The following is a 22,610-nucleotide window of genomic DNA, read 5'->3' on the forward strand; positions in this document are numbered from 1 at the left end:
ATAATCGATTAAATCTTACAGCACGTTGTCATTTTTCTTAACGCTTATTAAACAATTTTATTTTATTTTATTAACAGAAATAATTAAAAGCAACTTTTTAGAAATTGATCAGTAATTAAATTTTAAAAATAAAAAAATTATAATAAACATGTATGTATTACATTTCTTGACCAAAAATCAATACATTTGTTAGGAAATCAGTACAGAAATTTCTGTATCACTGATACTAGATGGTTTCCCTCAAGGCACCACTACGGAATCTTTTTTGTCTTCTAAATTCTGTTCTAACAATAAAATTGTAGTTTTTTCTTGTCGATGTGTAGATATCACTTTCCCAGTAACTTATATTCGATGTAGATTTTTTTTTAACTGCCAACTAAGATTATATTAAAATTCACTTTCACTATCCAGAAGAAACAAATTTAAACAAAAGACTTGAATAAGTTAAATTTTATTTCTATACATCATCACACAGATTTTGTAAATAATTTAGTACAAATGAGCGCCGCCAATCAATCCATGACCAAGAGCGGGGGCACCAAGTCCGTAACGGGCACCATACAATCCTCCGCCGATCAATCCAGATCCATAAGCTCCACCGATCAATCCAGATCCGTATCCTCCTACGACAGAGCGGGCACCGATCAATCCAGATCCGTATCCTCCATAGAGAGAGCGGGAGCCGATCAATCCACCTCCATAAGCTCCACCGATCAATCCAGATCCATATCCTCCATAGGCGATGGCTGGGGCGGCGTGAGCTACGGCGAGGGGAGCAGCATGAGCTACGGCGACGGGAGCGGCATGAGCTACGGCAAGAGGAGCGGCATGAGCTACGGCGACGGGGGCGGCATGAGCTACGGCGAGAGGAGCAGCATGGGCCACGGCGACGGGGGCGGCGTGGATGGTGCGGGTGGACACTACGCTAGTGGCCAAGGGAGCGGCGATGGGGGCAGCGATGGGGGCTCCGATGAGGCCGGCGTTGGCGGTGGCAACGGCGAAGGCGACGAAGACGGCTACGTACTGCAACGAAACAAATTAGATGTGATGATGGTTTGACAACTATGGACTTACAGCGTTCATGGTGGTTTTGTTGGGAGATGTGTTTGTTAAAAACTTGAGTGGTTGTCTGATGTCGATCTGAAAGAAATTTTCGATTTATATAGCTCTACAATGGCCTCAACCTCAACAAGATTTTAGTGGCCACCCTAAATAAAACTGGTTTGGTGTGTTATGTTTCAAGTGCCCAATTATAATGTCAAATATCTAGATATCAGTATCACCCATTATATTGATGGTACCGATTCGGTATTATTATGAAATTATACAGTTTATGGAGGTCTCAAGCTCGATTCATTAATTAACATGACCGTCACCTTTCGCTGAAGCTCTACAGAAATAAATTAAACGACGGCCATGTGCAAAACTGTTATGGAGCAAAGACACACATAATTAATTTTTAATTGTCAGCAATTTATTACAACAAAATAATGAACAGCAAAAATATGTCCCATATTATGAAAGACATTGTTCAATGGAGGTGTAGCAACAGCACTGAATGGAATTTGCATATTTATTGCCGAATAAATTTTCATTTAAAATTATTTCGACGATAAACAATCTTATCTACTCTTGTTGTTACTACTGTTGGAATCGATAGATTACTTAATCATAATTACATTTTTCGTGTAATACAATAATTTTGATTTTTTCCAATACGTTTTGTAATCCAAATGTTGCAATTTGCCAACAAAGTCGCAAACCTTTCTCTCTATGGCGAAAAATGTAATATGGAAATGAACTGGTTTTCATATAATAGAAAAAATGGATCATTAATGCAAACTTAATCTCTTAAGTCTTAAATGTTTTCTTTTGTAATTTTAATCGATTTCGTATTGCACTTAGTGCTGGTATTGTCGTAAGAAGGTAAGGCGCTTTACAGACACTTTCAGTTGATTGTTACAGCTGATGCAGGATCGACAAGTTCTTTGACAAAATCTTGATAAAATCTTGTTATATGTCAATGACATTATGTTAATGAGCAAAAATTCGAGAACTTTACTCATTTTGGTTATGTCATCATACAAGATTTGATTAATAACTTGAGAAAAGAAAGTGGTGCACAATTCCCACAATAATAAAAACCAATTTCCAAATCTTCCTCTGGAGAGGTACAACCAGGTACAACAAACAACACTTGTCAAAATGAGATGGAGCTTATTTTTTTTAAAGACTAAATACGTCACAACTGTCAACTGTCATCCAATCAAAATGTTTAATGGTTTTATATGCCGTTCACGATTGTTTTAAACACGCAGAAGATACCGATATTTTTTTGTTAGATTGGCGTCAGGTCCTGTCATATGACGTTTCGTTATTAAATATTCGTCTTGTTGTCAATTCCCTAATTGATCCAGTGACTCTAATCCAGTGTAATTCAATTATAACATAAAATAGATTTATTACGCCAAATCACATTATTGACAACTAAAATGTCAGATTTTCATAGAGAGTCCGAATTTGAAACAATCGTGAACGGATAATATATTTCATATTTTTTAATTTTCATTCTTCTTGTAGTTCTTGTTTAATGTAGGAAAACAAAAACCAATAAAAACTGGCCAATAGATACTAAATATTGTTCTTCATAGAAAGATTATTAGTTGCACTACCCATTTATTAAATACTTTTTCGCTGTACATTTTTTTTAATTTTATCACAAATATTGGAAAATTTTCTTTAATTATACATCATCCAAGGAGTCCATTCTGTAAGTCTGTTATCCCATTCGTCCCATCATTCGTGGCATCATCATCATGCCGCCACCCCCCATGCCGCCACCCCCCATGCCCATGCCCATGCCTCCCATCATCATAGGAGCCATCATCATCCCCGCACCACCTCCCATACCTCCAGCTCGGATCATTCTACCACTTCTCATCATTCCACCGCCTCCCATCATTCCAGCTCCTCCCATCATTCCAGCACCCCCCATCATTCCACCACCCCCCATCATTCCACCACCCCCCATCATTCCAGCACGTCCCATCATAGGCATTATGGCAGCTTCGGTAGAGACAATAGTGAGGGCAACAAAGGCGACCTGAAAACTCAAAAAAATATTAAACAATTTGTTAAAAATATTTTGGTGTAAATCTACCACCAAAGAACGCATGATTTGAATTTTTCTGTGACGAAGTTGTCGTTTGAATGATGCTTGCTGTGATTAGCTGATTAGCTTATATAATCAAAGGGGTGGCCTCTAAGAAAATCGATTTGATGCAGACAATTAGAAAAATCGTGGTTCTATTGCAGGGTTGAATGGACGCCTCTGTCCGTGGATTCTGACATGTGTAACTAGGAAATTAACATTCTTATTAAGTATGTCAATCGGATTTACAAGTTAACACCGAATTTTCTTCGCTATGCGAACAATAATAAATTAGTTAAGGCGTATAATTTTAGTTTCGACATTAATTAGATTCGCTTAAGGTGTGGAGTTCGTAATGACACAAGATCGACCATAAATAATGGTATTAAGTCACTCAGAATTTATGTTGTGACATCACATGTCACTACTTTGCTATTTGCAAACATAAGATTTACAATAAAATTTATGCAATGTATCAATTGTCTATATTTTCTTGTCCCTTATCATTCATTTTCTTGTCCCTTGTTGCTCCCTCTATGATTTTCTCTTCACCTAAACTACTTTTTAAACTCTTGTTAAGTGACATTGATTCAAGTTGAGTAATCCTACCAAGCCAGGTCAATATTAGTGTTGTTGGTTTACATCCTCACGTATTTATACGAGTAAAACAGGTTTTTGACAGCTTCTGTTACAAATTCAAACGCAAACTCCTTTTTTGTATTATGAAATTTCAGCAACAATTGCTTCATATTTTTTTCTAAAGTTCAAACCAACAGGTCCCAACAGATGTGACTCATGTCGCTTGTCGTCTTCATTTGAAAAATGTCTCTTTGGTGCATCTTCGGAAAAATTAACTTTCAAACATATTTCGGTGTCTTCGATAAATTTGTTTTGTTTCCTTATTTGTTTTTTTTTTCTTCTAATTTATGATAATTATGTTTGTCGAAAAACAATTTTCTGTTGAAATAGTTCAGAAAATTGCAAGATAACTTGTTAAGATATCGAAAAAACTACACTGTCAAGGTTAGAGTGTCCTATATAAGCTTCCAGGAGCTTCATCCTGGCATACAAAGTTTGTGATCACTACAAGACAACTACAATATTGAATACAATCATCATGCAGTGCTTGGTAAGATACAAAAATATAAGTCTTGCAATTTATTTATTTGTGTTAACTAATTTATTTGTTTTTATAGGTTGTTGCCCTTTTCTTCGTGTTGGCTATTGCCTCCATTTACGCACACCCACAACTTATTGCCTCTACCTGGAACGGGGGATTGGTTTCTCCATTGGCTACCCCCTTGAGCGGTGGTCTCATCGCTTCTCCATGGGCTGCCAGTCCTGTTATTGGTGCCGTTTGGTAAAGGAAGACCAGTTTTTATAAAGTGTAAAGGCACATACATATATGTAAATAAAGGATTTTATATTTTTAATTACTTGGACTTTTTTGACTTCCTCCTCACACATACGTATAGATATTTATTCTACTAAGGCTCTTTTGGCAAAAAGTTTTATGGATTCCGATGTGACTGATTTTTCTCTATTACGAAGCTGCTGCAGTTACAAGGACTTTCACATAATTAAAATAGTATATTGTTATATAAGTGAGGAAAGGGATGCATTGCTAAACGAGAATGACAATTGGATCACGAGCGATAGCGAGTTAATCTAATCATTCAAGTTTAGCAATGGACCTTCCCTCACGTATATAACATACTATTTTTTCCAACGTCAAGAGCTTTCGGTTTATCTTGCATAGGTATTATCAATTTATTATTTTATACAAATCAACATAGAAGTAAAATTTGAAAATCACGTTTCCATGCTCACAGTAAACAATAAAATTTAATTAATGAATGTCAAGTCGTGTTTTTACCAAAACTTGAAAATTACTCAGAATTTACTAAACAAATAGTGATGGAAGTAGAAGATAGTGCTGTAAATTTACCAAATACAGAAATTAAAGAAGCAGCGAAGTAGGTATCTTTGGAATTATTACCTATAAAATCTCGAGCACGCTACGGAAAGGAATACGATGCGTTACTGAGATGGAGACAAGTAGTAAGAAGCGCTAGTTTGGCGTCAACGTCAAGCTCTGTACCGACACGTTATTTAGAAAAAAAAATCAGGAACATTTGGAGTTTTAATTCGTGTAAAAAATTGTACATTTAATTTCTATAATACTGATAAAAAAGTTAAGTATCTTTGTAAGTGCTAATTGTTAATAAAGAATTCTGACAAATGTATATATGTTACGGACAAAGACGATAAATGGACATTGACGATAATGGCCGGACAATGACGTGAATGTCCATTTTTCCTGGCGATTATTGATAATGACCGGACATTAACGTTATGGCCCGTGGTGAGTGGGCAATGTTATTAAAAATGTCATTTTTATTCTAACGCTAACAGCATTGCCCGGTCATTAATGATAATGGTCAAAAACGGCTGGGTAATGCTGATATACTCGTAGGTTACATGATTATTATTGAAACTAGACAATACATATATTGTTTTCTTTTAGTATTTTTATTTATCAAATGTGTTGAAGTAGGTACTATGTGAAAAAATATTATTCACACTTATCAAATTTTACTTGGTAACGTAAGTAAATAAAAAAAACAAAAGATTTTTTTTATTTTTCACTTTACTATAATTGCATGATAACTCCTAGGATACGAAATACGTAAACATGTCCATAACAACCGGGGAATAATAACAGGGTGTAATAAGAATAAGCGGGCGTAATGAAATTTTTTAAAGAACACGTATAGTGAAAAATAAAATCTGGTATGCACCACGGCGTCACCGAATGATTACGCCCATCGAACGATATCCATCTCTCGGGGTAAAGCCCTCGAGCTGGATTCATCGTTCTCCGGGCATAATCATCGTTGTAACGCCCTTGGTGCATAAATAGCTAATTAGAACAAAGTGAAAAATACAAATTTTTCAAATAATATTGAGAGTACTCAAAATTATTCATTTTTGTTGTGGCATGAGAGTGATCCATGGTACTTCGAATTGCAAATTTTTTTATGCAGCGCGCTGGTATTATTTTATGTTATGAATGAATTATTAACATTGCCCAAATTACATGGACATTAACGTTACTGGCCGGTCATTATGGTTAATGTCCAACTTGACTGGCCATTATCGTCATTGACCGGCCAATAACGTTATTGGCCGAATTATCGTCTTTGTCCGTAACATATATATGTATATTTGAACGTTATTTTAAAGAAAGTATGTACATACCTAAATGGGGATCAATTTTTTTTTTTTACTTTCCCCACTAGTGAGGGAAGTGATTTACTTTCCTCACATGTGATGCAAACGCCTACTTTCATCTCTAAATTGAGTGATGGAAATGTCATTTTCAGACTTGACGTTGGAAAAAAAAACTTTTTAGTGAGCACACATTTTATTTTTGACTGATCTTTACCTGATTGGCAAAAACAAATTACTTAATTTACTCCCTCGTTTAGTGTTTAAATATAATTGAAAGAAGTTTTAGTTATCTACCCAACAAGTGGTATATACTGGGAGCCCCAAAATTCGCGGAAAAACTCAATGGAGCAATGTCAACTCATGTTATAAAATAATGAAAAAATTCTATACCTCTTAGATTTGAAAATATGGGGGCTCAAAAGGTGCAGCTTTGACCTCGTTTATTTTTAAAACAGATTTTGACTATTTGTCTTTTACTAGCTAATGCTATAACAATACTGAAGAATTGTGATCAAGTTATTTACTTCATTATTTCTAGCAGTAGAAATATCCGCTATTTGTTTTCAAAATCATAGCAAAGCCTCAACAACTACACAAACAGTCAATTTTAGATTTATGCTTCCATGAAAGTTTGCGAAAAGAGAATGAATTTTTTAGGCGAAAATCTATCTGCAGGCACAGAAGTAGCAGCGTCAATCCTTATCCTAGATCTTACCCTTAAAATATCTTGAGTCGAATATGAACTAGCTTGTTTAATTTTCTCTAATTTTGTCTTTATGTACTTTATTCCAGGGCGTGCGGTAAAGTAAGTCATTACCTGTGTGGAATACATGGGAAAAAAGAATACATATATCCCATGTGCTATCTTATTGGGATGAAATTACTGCAAGCAATAATAATCATTTATAATACCACGAGTAGTCCAAATTATGTCGATTATTTTTCAAACTGGTCACGAATTATTATCAATTGTGCTTGGGAGTGAATCCACGAGTGAGATTCGCAAGCACAACTGAATGAGTGAAACCAGTTTGAAAAATAGTCTACATAATTTGGACTACGAGTTGTATTCGGAGGACTATTCCATGAACCAACTTTGGCAATTTGGGAGCAAATCGGAAGAAGAAATTAACGCAGAAATCGAAGAAAATGTTTCCAACAACACAAAAAGACACGTGAGTCTATTTGGAAGCAATTCTCCAGGCTACATTCATTTGTTAAAAATTATCGCTGGGATCACTAGTGGTATTACCGATACAATTTCCACGAGTGGGAATATTCGGTCCAATTTTTTGAAACCATGGTAACAAATGTGTAAAATTGTGTTTTTATTGGTCCATTTTTAACAAATGACAGGTGAATGGAATAGTCATCACTGTAAATTTGCTATTTAAGAAGTGGTGTCTGGTATGTAACAACTTAGAATATTCACTCTCTTTTGACATATTGTATTAAACACCTATTAGTAATTAATTTTTGGTCAGGAATGATATAAGTAAATCTAAAAATCTTAGGATTTTTCAAGAAAATTTGTTGCAGGGAACGGATAATTTGTAGCTCAAAGCAAGACACTTTTTCCATTTCTTTTAAAGCAAACATCTAAATCTGCTGTTACATCACGTCATTACTGACATGGGCACCCATAAAAAAGAATTTTACATTTCTGTCGATTAGCTGTTTTAATCAAATCAGGAAACAAGTCCGTCTCATGTTCTTTGTTTGTTTCGTTAATCTTATGATAATTATGCGAAGTTTGATGCCCGCTCGTCCAAAATTTCTGTTGAAATAATTCGGACAGTTACATTATAACCTGTTTACACGTAAAAAGGAAATTTTCAAGGATAAGGTGTCCTATATAAACTTGTCCCCTTGTGTATCCCGACATATAAGTTTCAACAATTACAAACGTTAAACAAGCAAATTAAAAACCATCATGAAATCTATGGTGAATACATAATACACTACGAATTAGTAAAGTATTTATTATTAATTTTTTGTATTCTAGATTGTTGCCCTTTTCTTCGTGTTGGCTATTGCCTTCACCTACGCACGAGCACGACCACAACTTATTGCCTCTTCCTGGGACGGTGGACTGGTTTCTCCATTGGCTACCCCCTTGGGCGGCGGTCTCATCGGTTCTGCATGGGGTGCCAGCCCACTTGTTGGAGCTGTTTGGTAAAGGAAGACCAGTTTATATAAAGTGTAAAGGTGCATTTATGTAAATAAAGGATTTTATGCGCTGCCAAGCAATTTTGGCCGTTTTATTTACCTCATTAGAGTGCATAAAAGGGTAATTTATTGCTCTAAAGCATTGGCGTAATTTTTATGCTCTAAAGAAAATTCTATTACATGAAATTGCGTATTTCTTAATAAAGTAACAATTTAATTAAACGAAAAATTTACTTCTACTTTAGCATTGTTACAACTATTAATTACAATCGAAGGTAAATTGATTTTTTCTGAAAATATTTGATTCTGTCGATTTTGAATGTTCAACTCCGCATTTGTCTGAAGAATGGAAACTCCTTTACTTTTCTTATCCTCCGGTTCTTCAGTGTAGTCATTTGAAAAAGCACTGGATGTTGATGGGACTACTGTTTTTTCATGTTGACGTTTCCCTTGAATTTTTTCGGCTATCTTGAGCTTGTTTTGAATATTATCTTCTATATATCCTTCTGCGATTGTACCAGAACGCCAACCTCCGTGACGTTTTAAGTCTGTAATATGTCCACCAGAATCTGCAAGTAAAGTAGCGGAACTGCGACGCAAACAATGTCCGGTATAAGATTTGGGGTCGGGAAGGTTCAAATATGTTGCTACTTTTGATGGAATGTTTCCAAACGTATTTCTGCCTACGGGTTGCGTGGAACATTTCCCATTTTTGTAAAAAATGAAGAATCGATTATGTTTAGTATGTGGAGGCCGCAAAACAAAGTACTTGCGGAAAAGTTCTAAGAAATTTTGCTCATTTTGTATTATAGTAAACCGTCTTGATACTTTTGTTTTCGTTTCAGTTAGTCTTATCAGTATCGCAGAGCCCAAATCCTCAATTTCTTTTGTTGTTAAAAAGCACAACTCTTGCGATCTGCAAGCACCGGCAATTCCTACGATTACAGCAACCTAGAATAATTACAAATTAACTATTGAAATATAAAAGCAACAAAGTAATTTACCTTGATCATTAAATACGTATCATCTGGTGCTTCCGTAATAAATTTGTCAATTTCGCTTTTTGAAAGGACTTTTGACTTTTTAGGTTTGTAAGTATCACATTGTCACTTTAAATATGCTTGAAGTTTTAAGTATTTGCTGATGTCTATTCCATTTCTTACTAGCAAGGTGCTTCTTAACATAGAGTAAAAACTCCACAAACTCGAAGACTTGTAGTTGTTGGATTTTTCAAAAAAGTAAGCGAGACAAACATCTTCAGTGTACTGTATAGTCTTCTTACCATTTTCAGCTAAATTGAAAAATCTTTTGCACACAAAAGCAAATGTCTGCCACTTGTTTACAAAATTTCGTAGTTACGGTAGTTTGGAAAAATTATCAATCTTTGGCTACTTTGTTTAAATTAATACCAAGGAAATTTTTGTGTTGGTTTTTTCAATTTTTGAGGGCAGCGCATAAAATTTTGTATGCATTACGAGCATAAATTGCATTTTGCTGCTCTTATCGTCTTAATGCCCTCGGCTAGCGCCTCTGGCATCAATATGACGATGCGAGCAGCAAAATGCAAAATTATGCTCTTTGAACGATTAATCACTGTTGGGTGGTGATATTAGCCGTTCAAATGATATAGTCGTCTTTGTATAACTACTTAAAAACTTTATTGTATGACAAAATGTTGATGTACAAGTGTTAAGTACCAAGGATAGTGGTAGACTCTTGTTTTTACCGCTATATCTCGACTTAAATAAGGGTGGGTGATTTCACCCCTCTCACAAAGAAAGTAGGCAGGACTACCTGCTACAGTACCTCTTTCTAACAATAACGTTCAAAATTACATTATTTTGTACATATACCGCCCCCCTTGAAGGCACGGACTTCAAAAATATTGGAATTAGCAAAGATCGAACATGGTTATTAGAAAAAGGATTGTTACACAATAAACATGACAAAAAACATTAAAAAATACAAACATTGAAGTCAATTGTAAAAAAAGGGTTAATGCATAATTATAACAAATATTTACACGATACAAACATAGTCTATTCATTCGCTGGCAGAACGCACACCTTTCGCGTGGCTCTTTTGAAGATGCCATTGACAGTCTTTACGGACACTACGCGCACAACACCGTCACTTCCGGGATGAAGTTCTACGATGCGTCCCAATTTCCATTGTAGTGGCGGCGTGTTGTCCTCAACTAGAATCACCATGGAACCAACTTCCAAGGCGGGGGTGGACGGTCTGGAACCGGAACCACGGAGCTGCTTGGAACGATTGATGTTTTGAACAAGGTACTCCCTTTGCCAGCGGTGCCAAAAGTGCTGCCTCATCTGTTCCACTCTTTGCCATTGCGTCAATCGGTTGATCCTCGTCGTCGTAAGATCTCTTTCGCTTATAGAAGTTAATGGCTCTCCGATGAGGAAGTGACCAGGGGTTATGGGATTAAGGTCATTAGGATCGTTACTCAAGGGACACAAAGGTCTGGAGTTTAGGACTGCTTCAATTCTTGTTAACAGGGTATACAATTCTTCGTAGGAAAGCACGACTTCTCCAATTGTTCTCTTTAAATGACCTTTAATGGATTTTACGTTTATTTCCCAAATACCGCCCATGTGCGGGGATCTGGGGGGAATGAAATGCCACGAGATACCCTTATTAGCCAGATTTTCTGTAATTTGACTAAATGAAGCTGACTTTAGAAATGTTCTTAGTTCCAGTAATTCTCTATTGGCGCCAACGAAATTTGTAGCATTGTCCGAATAAAGATGGTACACATGACCACGTCTTGATATGAAGCGTTTTAGCGCATTCAAAAAGGTTTGAGTCGTTAAGTCACCAACTAGTTCTAAATGAACGGCTTTAGTTGAAAAACAGACCAAGACGCAAATATATGCCTTCACAGTACGCTTACTGCGACCACGACATTCCTTGATGTAAATAGGCCCGGCATAATCTACGCCACTGATTGAAAATGGTCTGGTTGGTTCGACACGGGATTTGGGCAAATTACCCATAATAGGATACATAACGCTTGGTTTGACTTTAAAACATTGCAAACACTGGTGCAAAATCTTGCGTACCACACTGCGTGGAGAAATTATCCAAAAATTTTGACGTAACGCGGCTAAAGTTCCCTGAACACCAGCGTGCAGTTGCTCAATGTGCACGTGTTTGACTAATGCCTTAATCAAATGGTGATCGTTTGGTAGCACGATGGGATGTTTGACATCGTAAGTTAAGGATGAGTTTTGCAACCTACCTCCCGCGCGAATTAAATTATCATTCTTGTCGAGAAAAATATTTAAGCACAGTAAACGTGATTTCTTGTTAATCGGTTTGTTTTGTTTAAGGCAAGCTAATTCATCGTTGAATGCAACTTCTTGAATTAAACGCATGATGGCCTTCATGGAATCTTTTAATTCTTCACATGTTAAAGAACTAGAGATTTGCCTTTGGTTTGGCTTCCTACAATTGTTGATGAACCGTAATACCCATGACATTACGCGTTCAGTTTTTTTGTAATTTGAAAATTTTGTAAGAAGCGGTAGTTGTCTTTCGCGAGAATGAATATTGGTCAGAGTGACAGTTCGCCGTTCTGGAATTTCAATATCCGAAAGATTTACGTTAGATACGGGCCAAGTGTCGTTGTTTTCTGACAGCCAATCAGGACCGTTCGACCACAGTTTATTAGTTTTGAGTTGACCAGGTAAAGCACCTCGGCTTAGTACATCCGCAGGGTTACTTTCGCTTTTGACATGATACCAATCTTTCGCATCCGTTAGCGTTTGAATTTCGGAAACTCGATTTCCTACAAATGTTTGTAAGTTTGAAGATGTAGCGTTTATCCATGCCAGAACGACTGTGGAATCTGTCCAGAGAAATTGCTGATCAATTTTGACATTTATCGTTCGTAAAACTGTATTAAATAGTCGCGACAACGTTAAGGCGGCACACAGCTCCAAGCGTGGTAACGTAACAGCGCGAAGAGGAGCCACACGAGATTTAGCGCAAATTAAGTGAACTTGATGATTGCCACTATGATCAGTTGTTCTTAGATAGACAGCAGCGCCATATGCGATTTGTGATGCGTCACCAAAACCATGTAGTTGCACCTGTACGGGGCTTGATTTTATTATGTTTCTGGGAATTTCGATTTCGTTTAAGTGAGCGAGTTCTTGCAAGATCTTAACCCATGCACAATAAATAGTTTCAGGTAATAGATCGTCCCATCCAATTTTCAAACTCCAGCACTGTTGAAGGATTATTTTTGCTTTTACTACTACTGGCGCCACAAGACCCAATGGATCGAATACCTGGGCAGTTTTAGACAGGATTTCGCGTTTTGTTAGTCTTTTCGGAATGTCGCACTGTTTTACCTGATAGCGTAACGAATCGTGATTAGGATTCCAAAAAAGCCCTAACGTTTTAGTGTAAGCATCCTTATCGAAACTGACGTTGAGATTAGGCTCGTGACTATCTGGAATTAATGCAGGATGATTGGCGGCCCATTTACGTAATAAGAAACCACCATGAGCTAAAATTTGAATTATTTGATCTCGTAAAGTGATTAGGTTTTCAAGTGAGTCTCCTCCCGTCAGAAGATCGTCTACGTAAAAATCCTGTTGAATTGCTTTAGCGGCTTCCGGGTACTGATTTACGTTTTGAAGAGCTAGTTCTTTAAGACATCTTGTTGCTAGAAGACTGGCCGGTTTTGTACCGTAGGTTAGAGTGGTTAATCTATACGTTTTTAGCGGATCTTCGGTGTTCTCGCGCCAAACAATTCGTTGATAGTCACTGTGATCGGGATGTATTTCTATCATACGGTACATTTTAGCTATGTCCCCGTTTACGACGTATTTAAAAGTTCTGAATCTCAACAAAATTGCAAAAAGCTCTGGCTGGATTGTAGGTCCTGCCATAAGATTGTCATTTAGACTTAATGCATCAGCTGAGCGAAATGACGCGTTAAAAACAACTCTTAACTTGGTCGATGTAGAATCCTTGAGTACCGCGTGATGGGGCAAATATGTACAGTTCGGTTTATTTAATTCGCAACCCGGAACTTCCTCCATGTGACCCAAAGAGATGTAATCCCGCATGAATTGCACATAATCTGATTTTAGTGTAGGCCTTTTGTTTAGGTTTCGTTCCAGATTGTTAAAAAACTTTACAGCACTATCGCGGTTTGACTTGAGAATTGGAGGATCATTTTTTAATGGCAGTTTAACAAGAAACTTTCCGTTTGTTTGTCTGCACGTATTTTGAATAAAATGTTGCTCGCACATAATCTCTTCATTTGAAAAGCATTTTTGTTCGGAAGGGTTGCTGCATTGTTCTAGTTCGAAGAATTTCTGCACCTGGTTCTCTAAAATGTCGGTTACCGACGTTAGAGAAAGCGAGCAGGTGCTTGAGCTATTGTTATTGTTCATATTTAGTGACCCACCCGCAATGAAACCTAAATGGGTATTTTGCAGCATTAGTTTGTTATGGTTCTTCAGTGTTATTTCCTTGCGGTCTTGACATAAAAGGTTCCAAAACAAATCAGCCCCGATAAGTAAGTCTACTGGTGCAGTTTCTAAGAATTTCGGATCGGCTAGCTGTAATTCCTTTGGAATATTTATTGCAGACATGTTTATGGTCACCAGGGGAAGATTTTCGGTTATTTTTTCCAGAACAAAACAACTTAAGTTCGCCGAAAACTTATTGTACTGAGACTTGATGTTTACCTGGACGGCCTGTTTGATGTTCGTCGAAATTTGACCAATTCCGCCAACGGTTATATTTACGGCTTTCTGCTGTAGACGTAATTTTTTGGAAAATGATGACGTAATATAACTGTTCATGGACCCTGCATCCAGGAGAGCTCTACATTTATGTGACTTATTATTACGATCTTCTATGAGAACGATCGCGGTTGATAACAAAATAATTGATGATTGGGACCTCATAGAATGAGCGTTTAAACTTTCTACCTGTGCTGGTGTTTCATTGGTTTGCGTGATTTGTCTTTCTTTGTGAAGCAGCGTATTGTGGCTTTGATTGCATTTACGGCATTTGAATTTGGACTGACAGTTGTTAACAAAATGATTGGTTCTTAGACAATTAAGACATAACTTCAGGTTTCGAGCTTGAGCGTTTCTTTCCTCTACATTTAATTTTGTAAATTCATTGCACTGAAAGATTGTATGATCGTCATTTTTACAAAATGTACAATGTAGTTTGTTTGTGGCAACATAAGATGTAGTGCTTCGTTTTTGTGACATATTGTTTTTTGCATTATTGTGATTCGGATTGACGTTCGATTTGGGGTGCAATAGATTTAAGGATTCCAACAACTGACATTTCTTTTCTAAAAATTCGATCGTTTGACCGTAAGTTGGAACCTCGTCGGTTAATGTAGCCTGCCATTCTCTTGCAAGATTGTCGTCTAATTTGTCCACAATTATTACGACTAGAAGAGCGTGCCAAGTATCAATCGGTACTTCTAGCTGTCTTAACGCGGCAACATTTGAATTCAACGTATCTAAAAAACACCTAAGTGACGAATGCGAGGCTTTAATTACTTGGGGTGCCTTTGTGATGGCTATTATGTGATCGTGAACGATCAGCCGTTTGTTGCAGAACCGTTTCTTTAAGATATCCCACGCTACATTATAATTTTCTGATGACACCGTTAATGACTCGACTGCTCGCAAAGCTTCACCAGATAAACATGATCGCAAATATTGGAAACGTTGACAGTTGTTTAGCATGTTGTTTTCGTCTTCAATAATGGATTTAAATGAATTTTGAAATGACAACCATTCCTTATAGCAACCAGTGAAAGATTTTAAATTTAAAGTTGGCAGATTCAATTTGATTGATTGATCACGATTAGAGCAATGTGAATTAGCGCTGGAACAACTACCGTTAGGATTCGCTGTGGCCGCAGTGTGCGGTGGAGGCGTCGTTTGTCTAATTTTTGTTTGAATTGATGATAATACATCGAGATACCTTAAATCAATTTCGTCGCGGTCCTGAGTCTGTGTCTCAATCGCCTCTGATGAAAGATCGAGTGATTCAATTTCAGTCTGTACCTCGTCATATTCTTTGAATATTTGTTCGATGAATGTTTTTCTAGTTTCTAGTGGAGACACATCATTATCATTTGATTGAAAATTAGACACAAAGTTCTGAATACGCGTAATTCTAGCTTTTAATGAGGTTCTTTTCCTTTTTAGAGCCTCTAATTTGGCAATTGATTCATCTAATAAGGATGTCTCGGGCATAATGATTGATTTGATTTACGTGGTCGAGATGAAAATTTGCGAAATTAGGAACAATAGAAAAAGTCGTACGTAGTAATGCAGTTTGGAAGGGAAATTGAAAGGATTGAGAGCCACTAACCTTTGTTGATGTCTTGAGTGATGATCGCTTCGCTGCTACCCAATTCGGTGACTATTCGTGCTGCCCTTTTGCCCTTGCTGAAGGTGACGAAATCGTTGCTGCCCTCTGGGTGTCGAAACTGTTTCTTGAATTGTTGTTGTATTACACTTGTTATTACACTAGACGACCGTCGTGTGATATGGATTTAATCATCCGGCTCGAAGGACCAAAATTATGAACGATTAATCACTGTTGGGTGGTGATATTAGCCGTTCAAATGATATAGTCGTCTTTGTATAACTACTTAAAAACTTTATTGTATGACAAAATGTTGATGTACAAGTGTTAAGTACCAAGGATAGTGGTAGACTCTTGTTTTTACCGCTATATCTCGACTTAAATAAGGGTGGGTGATTTCACCCCTCTCACAAAGAAAGTAGGCAGGACTACCTGCTACAGTACCTCTTTCTAACAATAACGTTCAAAATTACATTATTTTGTACACTCTTAATGCATAAATAACTATTATTATTTTTAATTACTTGGATTTTTTTGACTTCCTCACACATGCATATTAAGACTCTTTTAACAAAAAGTGTAGTGGATTCCGATGTGAGTGATTTATCCCAATTACGAAGCTGCTTCTGTTATAAAGAAAGGAAACAAATAATTAGTGGTTTCTAAATTCCGAAAGATAGTCGTATGTACAGTTAATTTCAAAATTATAGAGTACACCTAAAAAATCAAGAAGTCGCTTTATTACAGTTTTTTCCATATGTAAAGATGCCTTTTTGAAATTTGAACGTCATATTTTTTATATAGGTTAGGTAAGTTTGACCATTTTAGGACACCATAATATTGTCTGTTTTATCCTCTGCACGGTGCTCTTCGCGATGTTATAATACTGGGCTACCCTCCGGATCGACTACCCTTCTTCTAATTTGGAAAGAATGGGCATTTTCTCGTTTTCTATGAGATTAGGCATTTTGTTCGTCAAAATTGACATTGATCATTGACAAAATGTGTAAGTGCCTTTCATATGGTGGAAAATTAGGTGTACTCTATAATTGTGAAATTAATTGTACAGATAGGTGAATAATTGAAAAAATTATACCTACAATAAAAATAAAATTATTGAAAAGCAAAAATTTTAATTTTTGCAGACGAGAATTCTCAACAATGATATACATTTTTTTTAATTCTCAAGAGTTTGTGCTAAAAAAAATATTTCATAATTGAAGTATTGTACTAAATCATTTGTATCATTTAAATCTTTCCTTAAATTCATCGTTCAGTGTTTAAATGTAATTGAAAAAAGTTTTAGTTATCTACCCAACAAGTGGTGTATAGACATTATTATCGCACGCATGTGAAGTTTGCACAACGAGACTGTTCGCCGAGTTTGATTCATGATGTCAGTATCATTACAATATACACTTGTTGCGTACAAAATGTTATCTATAAACATTTTTATCTAGAGAATGTTTTAAAATCGACGGATTTTTATTTACAAAAATTCAATTCAAAATGTTTTCAAAATCATAGCGATGCCTCAGCAACTACACAAACAGTCAATTTTAGATTTTTTGTTTTCATAAAAGTTTGAGAAGAGAGAGTGAATTCTTTAGGCAAAAATCTGTCTGCAGACACAGCAGTAGCGTCAACCATTATCCTATATCTTCTGCTTCAAAAATCATGAGCTAGTTTCTTTAATTTTTTCGATTTTTTTCTTAATGTACTTTTTCTATTTTGGTATCATAAGTGAGTCTTTGTGAAACTAAAAGTAGTGTCACAATGGAACTTTCTGTGAAACCGTTTTTGTTTTTTTTTTATACGTATTACGTTGGTTTTGCTGTAATAGCACGCTGGCCGGCGTCCAGCATCTCTAGCGAGCTCCTATTAACAATTACAACATTTGAAATTTGACATAAATTTCACAGAAATGCCACCATAACTCATGCCACACAAAAGTCTATAGATTATTTCATAATTAGATTTTCGAGTTTTTATCAAATCAATGCGACCTAAGTAGCAAAAATAGTATATTACACTCGTTTTATCAGACACACTGTGACACTGCGTTCGTCGTGCCCCAACCAACTCGTGTCACAATCAATCGTCTCGTGTAATAATAAACTTTCCTTCCACCACCCGGCGGCACGGCATTTTTGCCGGAGTACATACACTATTACGGATATTACTATCAAGTAATAGTGCAGTGTTTATCAACATAATTACCGGCATCTCGCCTCCACATTTTGACTTTGTTGTGTTTTATTATGTTCTGTGTCAATGTTAAGGAACTTCCTCACGATATGACATGACTATAATAATATACCTTTTTGTGCGACACTGTCAGAATTTGAGAATTTTTTCCTGTGTGAACGGATTTTGATAAATGTCACAACTTGTCAAAACGAAACGTCTAGCTAATTTTAAAGATTTTAAGTGATTTAAAGCCTTTAAGGGGCTCGTCGAACAAAAAACGTTGTATTCAACTCGTTCGTGTGTAAATTGGGCCTTTTTGGCATGAGGAACAAAAATGGTTTTATGCGCTTTGGCTGGTTTGGCTGCGGAACGCACATAAAACTTCATTTTTGCTCCTCATAACATAATATACTACAGCGTGATCAACAAGGACTGAAGCTGTTGGCAGCAAATGACAGCAAAATATTCCCAAACTATGAAAATTTTTTGTGCGTCAGTGTTGGCACCCGCTGCAAGTTGTGAATGTCAAAAAATTTAGGTTATGTTACGGGTTGGTAGTTTTAAAACACGATACGTACAAAACGACCAAAAACAGTATAAAAAGTAATTAGCCATACTTAATTAAATGGCCCACTGTTTCGATATTCATAAAAGCGACAGGCCGTGACCGCATGGTCCTCCTGAGAAACAGAAACATGTTTCATGCGTTATTATTTTCGAGCTGAAAGTCTGCGGGATGCAGGGATTGGATCCGGGAAAATTTGTAAGGGTGGAACTTTAATTTCTTCTTTAAAATGGTTAGGCAACTTCCATATGACAAGCCTGTAAACTAAGGAAAAGGAATGACGGGATTTTTAATGGTAAGAATTATTAGGCCCTGCATTAAACGTGCCCAACAAAGAACATTGGATGCGTGTGTTTTAAATAAGAATCACACCCTTTTGGAGTGAAAGTTTTCGCATTGAGTTTCAAGAGCTTTGTTCCATTCTACCTCGAACGTTCTCGACTACATCTTCTGTGAGTGTAGATGTTCTACCTGTAGGTTTTGCCTTTTTCACATCACCTGTTTGCAGGTAACGTTGCGCCAATCTCGTGCAATGCTGCCTAAACGCAACTAAGGTAACAACTGGCTCGGGGAACATTTGTTGAAATTGGTGAAATGCATCGTCTGTGGTCCGTGGAATACTGCCAACCGTTAGCAGCATCAAAATTTCCAGTCCGAAAGTACGCCATACCAATAAAAATGTCTTGCTCTAGTGTAAAAACCATTTTAATTAATAAATTGATACAAAAATGACACTTGCTTTTGAAGTTTGAATTAGCCCGTCAAAATTGACAACTGAAAAGTAGAATACCTATCCTATATCGCATTTCAAAATAAATTTGCTATTTAAGAAATTGTAACCGGTACGTATATTACAACTTAGAATATTCCCTGTATTGACATATTGTCTTACACAGTTACACACCTAATTCTAATTAATTTTTGACCATGAATGATATAAATTTAAAAATCTTAGGATTTTTCCAGAACATTTGTTGCAGGGAGCGGTTCAAAGCAAAAGACTTTTTCCATTTCTTTAAAAGGAAACATCTAAATCAGCTGTTACATCACGTCACTACTGACATGGGCAGATGTAAAAAAGAATTTTACATTTCTGTCGATCAGCTGTTTAATCAATTGAGAAAACGAGTCCGTGCTACGTTCTTTGTTTGTTTCGTTAATTTCATGATAATTATGCGAAGTTTGATGCACGAGCGTCCAAAATTTCTGTTGAAATAATTCGGATAGTTACATTATAACCTGTTTACGTATAAATTCGAAATTTTCAAGGATAAGGTGTCCTATATAAACTTGTCCCGTTGTGTATCCCGACATATAAGTTTCAACAGTTACAAACGTTAAACAAGCAAATTAAAAATCATCATGAAATCTATGGTGAATACATAATACACTACGAATTAGTAAAGTATTTATTATTAATTTTTTGTATTCTAGATTGTTGCTCTTTTCTTCGTGTTGGCTATTGCCTTCACCTACGCAAGACCACAACTTATTGCCTCTTCCTGGGACGGTGGACTGGTTTCTCCATTGGCTACCCCCTTGGGTGGCGGTCTCATCGGTTCTGCATGGGGTGCCAGCCCACTTGTTGGAGCTGTTTGGTAAAGGAAGACCAGTTTATATAAAGTGTAAAGGTGCATTTATGTAAATAAAGAATTTTATATTTTTAATTACTTGGACTTTTTTGACTTCCCCACACATGCATATACTTGTTCAATTAAGATTCTTTTGGCCAAAAAGTATAGCGGATTCCGATGTGACTGCTTTTTCTCATTTACGAAGCTGTTGCAGTTATGAGGACTTTCATATAATTAAAAAAAATGTTTAGTGAGCAGACATTTTATTTTTGACTGATTTTTACCTGATTGGCAAAAGCACATTACTTAATTAACTCTCTTAAATTGACAAAAAAAGTGATAATCTGCACAAGCTAAGCTCAATTTTACAACTCCCACTAGCATTTGTATTAGATGTACTTATAAAAAATGGAAACAAATAATTAGTAGTTTCTAAATTCCGAAACATTTGTACAAATAGCTGAATAACTAAAGAAATTATCCAATAAAAATAAAAACATTGAAAAGCAAAAATTTAAATTTTTGCAGAAGAGAATTCTCAACTATGAGATAAATACATATTTTTTTTAATTCTCAAGAGCTTGTGCTAAAAAAAAGATTTCATAATTTAAGTATTGTATTGAATCATTTGTACCATTCAAAACATTCTTTAAATTCGTCGTTCAGTGTATAGACATTATTATCGCACGCATCTGAAGTTTACACAACGAGGCTGTTGGCTGACTTTGTTTGATGATGTCAGTGCCATTACAACATATTATACATTTGTTGCCTGCAAAATGTTATCTATGAAATTTTTATCTAGAGAATGTTTTAAAATCGAAAGATTTTTATTTGCAAAAATTCAGTTCAAAGTAGAAATATCGCTAATTGTTTTCAAAATCGTAGCAACGCCCCCGAAACTGCACAAACAGTCGATTTTAGATTTTTGTTTTCATGAAAGTTTGAGAAGAGAGAATGAATTCTTTAGGCGAAAATCTGTCTGCAAACACATGAATAGCGTCAATCCTTATTCTATATCTTCTGTTTAAAAATCATGCGTCGAATATGAGTTAGCTTGTTGAATTTTTTTCTCATTTTTTTTTATGTGCTTTATCCTAAAGCGTGCGGTAAAGTAAATCATTACCTACCTGAAATGCGTGAAAAAATAGAATACATCGCATGTCGTAGGTAAATAAAATCTTATTGGGATGAAATTATTTTAATCAATAATCATCAAAATTGTGTCTGGTATGTCACAATTATCATAAACACCTATTCCTATTAGTAATCAATTTTTGGCCATGATGATATAAATTTAAAAATTTTAGTATTTTTCCAAAAAATGTGTTGCGAGGAATGGATAATTTGTAAGTAGTTCAAACCAAGAGACTTGTTTCATTTCTTTAAAAGCAAACATCTAAATCTGCTGTTACATCACGTCACTACTAAAACGGGCATCCATAAAAGAGAATTTCACATTTCTGTCGATCAGCTGTTTTCATCAATTTAGCAAACGAGTCCGTGCTACGTTCTTTGTTTGTTTCGTTAATTTCATGATAATTATGCGAAGTTTGATGCACACTTGTCCAAAATTTCTGTTGAAATATTTCGGATAGTTACATTATAACCTGTTTACATATAAAAACGAAATTTTCAAGGATAAGGTGTCCTATATAAACTTGTCCCCTAGTGTATCCCGACATATAAGTTTCAACAGTTACAAACGTTAAACAAGTAAATTAAAAATCATCATGAAATCTATGGTGAATACATAATACAAATACACTAAGTATTAGTAAAGTATTTATTATTAATTTTTTTGTATTCTAGATTGTTGTCCTTTTCTTCGTGTTGGCTATTGCCTTCACCTACGCACGAGCACGACCACAACTTATTGCCTCTTCCTGGGACGGTGGACTGGTTTCTCCATTGGCTACCCCCTTGGGCGGCGGTCTCATCGGTTCTGCATGGGGTGCCAGCCCACTTGTTGGAGCTGTTTGGTAAAGGAAGACCAGTTTATATAAAATGTGAAGGTGCATATATGTAAATAAAATTTTTTATTATTTTTAATTACTTGGACTTTTTTTGACTTCCTCACACATGCATATTAAGACTCTTTTAACAAAAAGTGTAGTGGATTCCGATGTGACTGATTTATCCCAATTACGAAGCTGCTCCTGTTATAAAGAATGGAAACAAATATTTAATTAGTGGTTTCTAAATTCCGTAACATATTCGTATGTACAGATAGGTGAATAACTGAAAAAATTATACAATAAAAATAAAAGCATTGAAAAACAGAACTTTAAATTTTTGCAGAAGAGAATTCTCAACTATGACAAATATATATTTTTTTTAATTC

The 22,610-nt window shown here is 35.9% G+C and overlaps 2 protein-coding genes and 6 long non-coding RNA genes across 8 annotated transcripts; 5 read left to right on the plus strand and 3 right to left on the minus strand.

Annotated features, from left to right (window-relative positions):
• Positions 1-435: 435 nt before the first annotated feature.
• Positions 436-1,224, minus strand: LOC138133755 (larval cuticle protein F1). Its single transcript, XM_069051707.1, has 2 exons — positions 1,075-1,224; positions 436-1,023 (listed from the first exon to the last, which is right to left on the minus strand). The coding sequence occupies exons 1-2, from the start codon at positions 1,081-1,083 to the stop codon at positions 490-492; spliced, it is 543 nt and encodes a 180-aa protein (XP_068907808.1). The 5' UTR covers positions 1,084-1,224; the 3' UTR covers positions 436-489.
• Positions 1,225-3,901: 2,677 nt separating this feature from the next.
• On the plus strand, positions 3,902-4,584 carry LOC138133939 (uncharacterized). Its single transcript, XR_011160577.1, has 2 exons — positions 3,902-4,280; positions 4,348-4,584. It is a non-coding gene; the product is annotated as an uncharacterized lncRNA (long non-coding RNA).
• Positions 4,585-8,251: 3,667 nt separating this feature from the next.
• LOC138132937 (uncharacterized) lies at positions 8,252-8,635 on the plus strand. Its single transcript, XR_011160224.1, has 2 exons — positions 8,252-8,330; positions 8,391-8,635. It is a non-coding gene; the product is annotated as an uncharacterized lncRNA (long non-coding RNA).
• A 131-nt stretch (positions 8,636-8,766) lies between these two features.
• On the minus strand, positions 8,767-10,127 carry LOC138132938 (uncharacterized). The gene is made up of 2 exons (XR_011160225.1): positions 9,559-10,127; positions 8,767-9,505 (listed from the first exon to the last, which is right to left on the minus strand). It is a non-coding gene; the product is annotated as an uncharacterized lncRNA (long non-coding RNA).
• Positions 10,128-10,593: 466 nt separating this feature from the next.
• On the minus strand, positions 10,594-11,166 carry LOC138133126 (uncharacterized). The gene has a single exon (XM_069050931.1). It carries the CDS (start codon positions 11,164-11,166, stop codon positions 10,594-10,596), a length of 573 nt encoding a protein of 190 aa, XP_068907032.1.
• A 7,413-nt stretch (positions 11,167-18,579) lies between these two features.
• On the plus strand, positions 18,580-19,424 carry LOC138132429 (uncharacterized). Its single transcript, XR_011160081.1, has 2 exons — positions 18,580-19,144; positions 19,201-19,424. It is a non-coding gene; the product is annotated as an uncharacterized lncRNA (long non-coding RNA).
• A 47-nt stretch (positions 19,425-19,471) lies between these two features.
• On the plus strand, positions 19,472-20,359 carry LOC138132428 (uncharacterized). The gene is made up of 3 exons (XR_011160080.1): positions 19,472-19,534; positions 19,673-20,066; positions 20,127-20,359. It is a non-coding gene; the product is annotated as an uncharacterized lncRNA (long non-coding RNA).
• A 1,409-nt stretch (positions 20,360-21,768) lies between these two features.
• Positions 21,769-22,318, plus strand: LOC138132431 (uncharacterized). Its single transcript, XR_011160083.1, has 2 exons — positions 21,769-22,011; positions 22,079-22,318. It is a non-coding gene; the product is annotated as an uncharacterized lncRNA (long non-coding RNA).
• Positions 22,319-22,610: the final 292 nt, after the last annotated feature.

Source organism: Tenebrio molitor, chromosome 6 (assembly GCF_963966145.1).
Source record: "Tenebrio molitor chromosome 6, icTenMoli1.1, whole genome shotgun sequence".
Lineage (NCBI taxonomy): Eukaryota > Metazoa > Arthropoda > Insecta > Coleoptera > Tenebrionidae > Tenebrio > Tenebrio molitor.

Coding starts and splice junctions, on each gene's coding strand:
- LOC138133126 (XM_069050931.1), bottom strand. CDS start 11,166: ATGGGCGGTATTTGGGAAATAAACGTAAAATCCATTAAAGGTCATTTA.